Source organism: Priapulus caudatus, unplaced genomic scaffold (genome assembly GCF_000485595.1).
Source record: "Priapulus caudatus unplaced genomic scaffold, Priapulus_caudatus-5.0.1 Scaffold1522, whole genome shotgun sequence".
Classification (NCBI taxonomy): domain Eukaryota; kingdom Metazoa; phylum Priapulida; class Priapulimorpha; order Priapulimorphida; family Priapulidae; genus Priapulus; species Priapulus caudatus.
In genome coordinates this window covers 16,548-26,346 of record NW_014578583.1, presented here as the reverse complement: position 1 = coordinate 26,346, position 9,799 = coordinate 16,548, and the positions used below count along the sequence as shown (strand labels likewise).

The following is a 9,799-nucleotide window of genomic DNA, read 5'->3' as shown; positions in this document are numbered from 1 at the left end:
GTGCATCACTTTGTGATACCTAAGGTGCCTAAAGTGGATATGCGCTTTTGTAACTTTGCACATTATAAAATAGTAGTCGTTATTTTAGTCTATCCTATTAATCCAGGTGGCCATCTTGCATTATCAAACTGCTCAACAAGTGTGATAACAGCACATGATACATTGCAGGCCTCGAATTAAGCGACGAGAGGGGCAAGGCAATTTTTTAGGGGCATGTGAGAAATTGCCTTGAATTTTCTCTAAATAGTAGTAAAATGGATGGGCACCGAGGCAATTTTAAAAGGCATCAAGGCAACTCTCACAATTTGAGAAGGGCACCAAGGCACTTTTGTAAATTAAAGGAAAACTCATAACAAATTAATACAATTTTTACCGTGTATGTACAGACCGTCTCCCGCCCACATGTACATCGTCTTCCGCCCCCATGTAAGCTTACACCGTAACACCGACCCCTGTACCACCCTCTGCTAATGGAAGTACAGTAACAGGGTTCAACATTTACTTTTTATTTCACTAGACCATCGGGCTAGTAACTGAGGAAAACCACTAGCCCTGACCTAACTTTCGCTAGCCCAGACCCAGACCATTGTTATGAAAAACTTTGTGTCATCGTATGAATTCTACTAACATTTTTCTAAATTTACTGCACTTAGCAAGCTACACACCGTACAGATCACAGCTGGCCATTCTTGCGCGAGCGTCGTTTCCCGCGCTTTAAATCGCGCGCAGGCCAAGTTCACGTGCAGTATTTAAATATTCGTGTTTTACAACGGGCATACACAGGCGCAGTGGCACACGATTTATCGATCGTCTACTGGCAGCGGTTGGCAGCAAGCCACGTTATTGTTTTTGCCGAAGGGTAGACTGGAATCCGGCCTCACGCTCTGCTAGACAATGTACACGCTCTGCGACAAACAGTGCGGCCGCGAACCAGTCTAGCCAGAGGCACCGACGGCAATTACAGAAAAGGGCAAGGCAGGTCACTGCCGTCGGTCGGGTTGGATTTTCAAGGGCAGTACGGCGATTGATAGGGGCACCGACGGCAATTGCCGTCGGTGCTGTCGGTTAATTCGAGCCCTGATACATTGATACATTGCGTTAGATATCATTATGGCTCTAATACTATAGCCCGCGTACAGTTGCCGCAGGCAACAGGCCACAGGCCTGCGTCAACTGTATGCGGGCTATAGAGTATAGTACTAGAGCTAATATCATTATTGCATCTCCCCCCCCCCAAATAGACAATTAAAAAAGGCAGTGGCTGGAGGTACGGCAGCCGTATCTCCAAGTTACGAGGCTGGAGGTACGGCAGTCTATTCGCTTTCATACAAACGAGCCAAATATGGCGGCGCCCAATTAATTCAGATTTCGAAATAATGCATTGGGAAATAAATTCACGATTTGAGAGTTTTTATGAGCTAGAAAACACTCGGATTAGGTATGAAAATGAACATTATTGTAAACTTTACATCAGAAGATTGCAAATAATTGCCTCAGCCCTCAAATAAATGCCAAAAAGGGGCTTCAACGAACGACGGCTGCCGTACCTCCAGCTACTTCCTTAAAAAAACTACTTCAAATGATTTTCAGTTACACACTTCAGCTGCAATTAGTTATTAAGTCGTTATTAATTAGTGTTTAGTTCGTTAGACATCTTCGTTACGCTTCAGTCGCTCCCGGCTACAATGCCGAAGAGGAAATCGTCTGCACCTGCGAGGGCGTCTCTAGGGAAGCGACAGGCGATGTCGTGGAACCTGCACATAGCAGCCGGCACCGGCGCAGCCGCCACCCAGCCTGCTGACCTCATCGTCATCGACGACAGCGATGACGACGGTCTCCCCGGCGACGACGGTCTCCCCGGCGACGACCGCTGCCAGCCGCTAGTCAGGAAGGAGCAGACGACGGTTGCCTGGGATAAATCGCAGCAGACGACGGTTGCCTGGGATAAATCGCTGCAGATGCCGGTTGCCGGGGATAAATCGCAGCAGATGACGGTTGCTGGGGATAAATCGCAGCAGATGACAGTTGCCAGGGATAAATTTGCCGGGGCGCAGCAGACAAGGGATGAGCACTGCACGCCTCTACAGGGAAACTTCCCAACATTCGACGAGCTCCTGGGTGAATGCTCTTTCTACGTGAAGCTGACCATAGAGGGCAGCACCGCGCTGCCGTACCGCATCGGTAGCTTCTCGCTGCGGCTGTTGTCATGGCGACCGGGCGCGTCTGCGCGTGTGTGCATGGGCGAGATGTGGCTGTATGTTAATGAGGGAGACTCCACACGCTGCATGCTGTACGGTGAGGGTGACCACGCGGGGGCGCCACCGTGGTACCACGTCGCGGAGCTGCCGTCGGCTCCCGCTGACCTCGTCGCCGTGACAACGAGCATGCCCGCTGACCTCTTCGCCGGCTTCCGCGCGCAGCGCAGCCCCACGCTGAGTGTCGTTGCCGTCGACGACGCGACGGGCATGCTCGTTGTCACGACGACGGTGAGCGATGCGGCGTTTGTCCAACCCAGCTTCCCGAGCGAGGTCGTGGGTCGTGCGGGCGGGCCGGGGCCGTCGGCACGACGACGGGTCACCAATCACCTGCTGCGGCTGGACTGCGAAGGTAGGTGTACGTTCTATTGTTTCGCATGGCGTAATGTTGTTGGTACATGTGCCGATTGCTTAATTCAAGGCTATGTATGATTCAAGCCTTGTTACATAACTCATGTTCTCAAGGCTTGCATTCAGATGCTATTGATACACCTGTGAACGTATTTTAATATATGCGTGCAATAAAAATCAATGGATTATTAATTATTATTATTAATTATCTTGACGGGCGGAGCAGCAGGCGTGCGTGCGTGCACGCGTGGGAGGCACGAAATTCAGATTTTTTTGCACCGGCCCAGAGGGCTGGTAACAGCAATTTTTTACCAGCCCTCACAAATTTTGTTTGTAAAATCAACGTGAATACTTCACGCTTGCATTCTCGATTTCAAATTTGTAAAATGTCGAAAAATAATGGCATGATAACCTTCAGGTAAAACAGTAATGTAGGCTATTTGCTCATTAATGCTATAAGTAAAAATGTAGGTACTCGCTAACACGGCTGAAACCACCGGCTCGGAGGGCCGGTGTTTTGCCAATGTTACCGGCCCTCCAAATAATTTGCCGGCATATGCCGGTGGGCCGGTGCTAATTTCGCGCCCTGGTATAATGTTCGGTTAGCTGTCACATTCTATAGCATTTAATACAATAATACCGTATAACTATAAGGTGTTACTTGAGCATACATGCTGCTGCTGCACATTTCACAGACTTTCTCGTGAACGCCCCGCGCAGCAGCAGACTCGATCTTACCTCCTTCTATGCACATCTGGACACCGAGCGACGAGGCACACTACAGTCTGAGAGCGTTGCCGTGGAAACGCAGCATCCCGCGCTGCGACCTGTACTGAGGAGCTACCAGCGCGATGCCGTGGCGTGGATGCTCAGCCGAGAGCGAAGTCTGGGAAACCAAGGATCGCAGGGACAGGGTTAGTCATGTCATGTCTGCATGTAGATATACATGTACAGGGTTCTCCAAGCTTTTTCATTATAGCATGGCGGGTGCTGCCTTTACGGTCCTAGTCGCAAATCGCTGAAGGCGGTTTGCGTGCTAGGGTGGTCCGGGGGCTAGGATGCGGGGGCTGGTGCGGGCCGCCAGGCTATGACTGCTCTTTGAGAACCCTGATGTATGCATGCGTGAGTGCATGCATGTGTGTGTGCGTGCATGTGAATGGGTGCATGTGAATGGGTGCATGTGCGTGGGTGTATGTGCGTGGGTGCATGTGCGTGGGTGCGCATACATATATGACATCAGTGACTGTAGTAGATTAATTCTCATAAATTTAATTCATGTCATTTTGGCATGTCACTTGTCATATGTTATTGTTACATGCATTTAGAACTTTAAACCACTGACTCCCTTGTTCTGATGCTGTCTCCCTTGCATTGATGCTTGTCTTGATCAAATCAGATGATCGCTATGGTGACGTACTTTCTCGTAGGTGATGTTCCGCCTCCGCTTCATCCGCTTTACACGGAGGTCACGACCTTAGATGGGCGCCGGATCTTCTATAACAAGTACATAGGCTGGTCAGTGCTTGCTGCAGTTGTTTAGCTTTTCGTATTTACTATGTATTGATTATTGATTACATAAGTGTTTAACACGTGTTTACCTCGCACCTGAGACACGTGTTTACCTAATGTGCACAATCCACTAACTTGCACTAATGTACACAATGCACTAACATTCACTAATGTACAACGACATCCATTCACAGGTTTGTGAAGGAGAGACCCGTCACGATAGCAGAGACCCCTGGTGGCATCCTGGCTGATGAGATGGGTCTGGGTAAGACTGTGGAGGTGCTAGCCTGCATCCTGCTGCACCCCCGTGTAAACCAGGGCCACGCCCCGCTCACGGATGCAGCCTCGCTAACGAACCACGCCCCGCTCACGGATGCAGCCTCGCTAACGAACCACGCCCCGCTCACGGATGCTGCCTCGCTAACGAACCACACGCCAACCAACGATGCAGCCAACATTCGAAAGGAAAAAATAACAGACGGTAAGCTATATGTATATATATGTATATGCTATATGTATATATGTCAGGGTCCGCACGGGCATGGAAATGTCCTGGAATTTGATACGACTCCTTGTAAACTCCTTGAATTTTAAAATATTATGTTTTATACTGGAATTGTCCTGGAAAAGTTGTTATTGTCTTGGAAAAGTACTCAAAACTACTGGAATTTATAAAATAAGAAATATAAAGCAATAAATATGTAATTATGTGTAATGTAAATATGTATAAGTTTATAAGATGTACATGTTTTTAATCTCCTTAACCTCATCATAATGAATACCTTTCACAGTTAATCTCTGTTTTTTTCTGAATCAGAAGTTTTCATGTCTTCTAATTCCATGTAATCTATCTTTTCAAGCTGTGCTAAGTCTGAAAACACTCAATTTTATTAAGTTAAGCTAGAATTTTAGTACTTGAAAAATAAAAATTGTCCTTGAAATGTCCTGAAAAACTCCTTGAATTTTGTCTTGACTTATCTGTATGGACCCTGATGTGTATATATGCATATATATCAGGAGTAGATAATAGGGAGGAGTGTGACATCAATAAACAAGGTAAATTCGTCATTTACTAGCTTTATAATACCTACGATTTACTACGCGTAACGCAACCAACTTGAGCTCAAATCGTACACAGTACATCCTCTTCCCATCGTGTGAAATCGTTTCCTAGTATACACCCTCAATCCGGAGATACAGACTAAAACGTACCACACGATTTTCAGTTCTGTTGCCAGCAAAATCCATGTGGCGAATAAGCTATTTGAAACAAAAGGCAGCTACTAACCACACTGTCCACGGCTTGTGCTCACGGCGAGGCGCTGTGGCTCGCAGGGAGATTGGACATCGACGCAACACTCGGCGAGCTAACCTTTGCTTTGACCTATTACAGCTGTATGCACCCCCCACCGCAATCAGCAGCAGCTCTGCAGCTCAGCGGCAGCGTGTATAACCTACCGCACCATAGCACATCATGAGTCTATCAATAAACAGTAATCTTGTTGTTAGACTCCTGCTCACGTGCAATCTCCCTGCGAGCCACAGCGCCTCGCCGTGAGCGCAAGCCGTGGACAGTGTGGTTAGTAGCTGCCTTTTGTTTCAAATAGCTTCCTCGCCACATGGATTTTGCTGGCAACAGAATTGAAAATCGTGTGGTACGTTTTAGTCTGTATCTCCGGATTGAGGGTGTATACTAGGAAACGATTTCACACGACGATGGAAGAGATGTACTGTGTACGATTTGAGCTCATGTTGGTTGCGTTACGCGTAGTAAATCGTAGGTATTATAAGGCTAGTAAATGACGAATTTCCCTTGTTTATTGATGTCACACTCCTCCCTATTATCTACTCCTGATATATATGCATATTTTATAGAGGCATCCTTATTGTAAATATATGCATTCTTACCTGACAGCTCCATCATGCAATACTGCCGACGTGTGTATACCTGAGACACGTGTTTACCTCGTACCTGAGACACGTGTTTACCTCGCACCTGAGACACGTGTTTTACCTCGCACGACTGAGACACGTGTTAGACCGTCGCACGCTGAGACACGTGTTTACCTCGCACCTGAGAATCACGTGTTTACCTCGCACCTGGAGACACGTGTTTTACCTCGTACCTGAGCACACGTGTTTTACCTCGCACCTAAGATCACGCTGTTTACGCTCGTACCTGAGTACACGTGTTTTACCTCGACCTGAGACACGTGTTTGCCTCGCACGATGAGACACGTGGTTTACGCTTGCACCTGAGAACGTGTTTACCGTCGGTACCTGAGACACGATGTTTATCTTGCACGCTGAGACTACGTGTTTACCATTCGTACGAGCTGAACACGTGTTGCCTCGCACCCTGAGACACTTGTTTACCTCGTACCTGAGACACGTGTTTACCTGCACCTGAGACAGTGTTTACCTCGCACCTGAGACATCGTGTTTACCGCTCGTACCTAGAGCACGTGGTTTACCTCTAGTACCTGAGACACGTGTTACGCTCGTACCTGAGACGGCCCACAACAAACTGCGGCACGGCGCTACGTGTTTACCTCGTACCTGAGGACACGTGTTTTACTGACTCGGGTACCTGAGACACGTGTTTACCTTGCACCGTGAGACACGTGTTTACGCTCGTAGCCTGCGAGGACATCGTGTTTGCCTCGCACCTGAGACTACGTGTGTTACCTCGTACTGAGACACGTGATTTACCTTGCACCTGGGACACGTGTTTACCTCGCACAACTGAGACACGGTGTTTTTACCTCGTACCTCGAGACACTGCTGTTTACCTTCGCACGCTGAGACACGTTGTTTAAGCCTTCGTACCTGAAGACATTGTTTACCGTCGCACTACTGAGGCCACGTGTTTTACCTACGTACCTGAGACACGTGGTTTACCTCGTACCTGGAGCACGTGTTTACCTCGTACCTGAGACACGTGTTTGCCTCGTACCTGAGACACGTGTTTACCTCGCACCTGAGACACGTGTTTACCTCGTACCTGAGACACGTGTTTACCTCGCACCTGAGACACGTGTTTACCTCGTACCTGAGATACGTGTTTACCTCGTACCTGAGACACGTGTTTGCCTCGTACCTAAGACACGTAAGCCGTAGCAGGGATGCTTGTCTCTCTCCTGCCCCACGCGGTGCGCGTACGCTCGTCTCCTGTAACCACGGTAACGCCTCTCTCTCTCACAGCTGGAGGCTGCGGCTCGGTTGCTGTCGACGATGCCGTGGCAGACGTCGTGGCTCGGCTTAAGGAGGCCGTCGCAAACCTGATCCCGAACGGATGCACGAAGTCACGTGACGCACAGCACAATCCTCTCTCGAGCAGCAGTTGTCATGACAACAGACAAATGGAAGAAGAGGGTTCGTTGAAGTCGTTCGATGTACCGAATGCCAAAGTGTCCAATCAGAAGAGAGGAAACTCACAGCGACCCGAGAAATGTGCTGTTACTATGAAAACTGAGAAAACCGAAGAGAACAGAGTCAAGGAGGAAGCTGGAAATCTAGTGGGAAAACCGACAAGTAAAAAAATGCAGACTGATCTAGAAAACAATCAGAGAAAAGTGCTAGGCAATTTCTTCAAAACAAACCCCATCGGTATGTTGTGGCTCCCTCTATGAGAAAAACCTAGTCATTTATTACAACAACAGTTGTTCTGTAATTCTTTCTATACGTTAAATCCTGTAATTATACATACAGGCGTGTGGGTGCATGAGTGTAATAGTCAGCAAGTGCGTGTATGTGTGTACGTGCGTGTGCGTGTGCGTGCGTGCGCAGGTGCGTGCGTACTTACATTTGCATTTATTTGGTAGCTACACTCATGTGACCACTGCGTGTTTATGTTTTAGGTGAGAAACCCTACTTTGAGTGTACGTGTGGAGGGCAGGAGGCGGGGGAGGCGGCCGCTGTGCAGTGTGGCAGGTGTGGACTATGGCAGCATGCAGACTGTGTGAACTACGATGCGAGCCTGATGGGAGCGAGGGTTATGATAGAGGGAGTTGTGTTATAACTCACCATGTTGACGGTGCAGTGAGGGCAGTAGTAGTCCTGCTGCTGCGTGGGTAAGTGTTACCTACCCACGCAGCAGCAGCAGGACTACTACTGCCCCCACTGCACCGTCAACATGGTGAGTTATAACACAACTCCCTCTATCATAACCCTCGCTCCCATCNTATATATATATATATATATATATAGATAGATAGATAGATAGATGGATGCGATTTTGTTTAATGCGTTTTTGGAATAATGCATACGGTTCTCGGTGCTAGGATAACAGTATTTGCTGCCGATATTCCATCTGATTTTCACGTGTTCTGGTAGACGTATACTGAGTATTTATAGGCCTACTGGTATAATATTGGAAAACTTCCCATTAATTACTGAGCCATTTTTTGAACAGTATTCTCTTTAGAAGTATTTGACGTTGCGTATACTACAGTAATTATTGTGCTGTCATTGTCAGTATCTATGTCAAGTGTACTTGGAATCGTGCAATATCGCGTTTTACTTGTACGTATATATATAAAATTGAGTTTATATTCTTGTGATTAGTATAAGTCCACGAGCATGCGTAGTAGCAATCGTGCAATCTCGCGTTTTACTTGTACGCATTCTTATAGTGTTGAGTTTATATTTTTGTGATTAGTGTAAGTCCACGAGCATGCGCAGTTGCATGCGCGTCGTCCGTACATATGGTTTATAATAAAATGCAACGTTAACGCGTAAATGTTGGAGGATGGGTTCTTCAATTTTATATGATGATGTAGCTGAAAAAAGCTGCAACACAATATTGCATGTTAGTAAATCGTCGTAGTTTTCAGTAAAGCAGGTAATAGCTGCTATGGACACTACTTGCCGTGAACCCCACTGGTCAGCTTGCGGCAAGCCATGTCGGGGAATAGAACACGGGGAGAAGGCAAGACCTCACCACAGGCTACTGCGCCCCCCACTATCCAGAAAAAACGACATGTTCCTTATATAGGCGCCAGGAAATGCAATTTAGGAATAGAGATCTCAGGCAGAAGAAATTAAGTCCCGAGAATTAGCCACCCAAGTTCGATGAGATGTTTTTTGGCTGCATGTAGGCGTGTATCACGCCGACCTAGTGCTCTACCCGCAGACAAGCTTAAGANGATTGTGTGTTTTGTATGGTCGCGTGTTGGGGGTAGGCTGTGTGTGTGTGCGTGCGTGTGTGTGCGTGCGTGCGCGAGCGCATGTGTGTGCATATATCTTTAGTTGTAGTCTAACACATTGACGAACGTCACGACTAGGACTGTAATCGATTCCAACACCATCGATGTATCGCGATGGATTGCGTGCGATACGATGTATCAATACCGAAAAAAATTCCAGAATATAAACGATCCGATACAATACTATTAGTAAAAACCGTTTTGCTGTAGTGTTGTTACCTTACACCTCATAGGTTATTCTGCTGAAATATGAGAGGGTATTCTTTACTGCAGGGCAGGTGGTGTTTTTAACCCGGGGGAGGGAGAGTTTGGTGCCTGACAATACCAACATATTGGTTTTTCTTTACACTAACTGTACAAAGTATAGAAGTATAGCGCTGCCTCAGAGGAGACATATTGTGAACTAACTTCATAATGTGGACTATCGATTAGTGGAGCTGTATCTTTAGTTTTTAGCTCACCTTGACATCGTCAAGA

At 47.3% G+C, this 9,799-nt stretch overlaps 1 protein-coding gene across 1 annotated transcript in view; it reads left to right on the top strand.

Annotated features, from left to right (window-relative positions):
• LOC106816893 overlaps nucleotides 1–8,136 on the top strand; it is a 13,543-nt gene extending 5,407 nt beyond the window's left edge. The window contains exons 3-8 of the mRNA XM_014821537.1: nucleotides 1,671–2,607; nucleotides 3,302–3,520; nucleotides 4,034–4,121; nucleotides 4,310–4,596; nucleotides 7,320–7,724; nucleotides 7,976–8,136. Of these exons, the coding sequence (XP_014677023.1) occupies nucleotides 1,686–2,607; nucleotides 3,302–3,520; nucleotides 4,034–4,121; nucleotides 4,310–4,596; nucleotides 7,320–7,724; nucleotides 7,976–8,136 (2,082 nt within the window). The 5' untranslated portion in view covers nucleotides 1,671–1,685. The remainder of the gene's footprint in view (nucleotides 1–1,670; nucleotides 2,608–3,301; nucleotides 3,521–4,033; nucleotides 4,122–4,309; nucleotides 4,597–7,319; nucleotides 7,725–7,975) is intronic.
• Nucleotides 8,137–9,799: the final 1,663 nt, after the last annotated feature.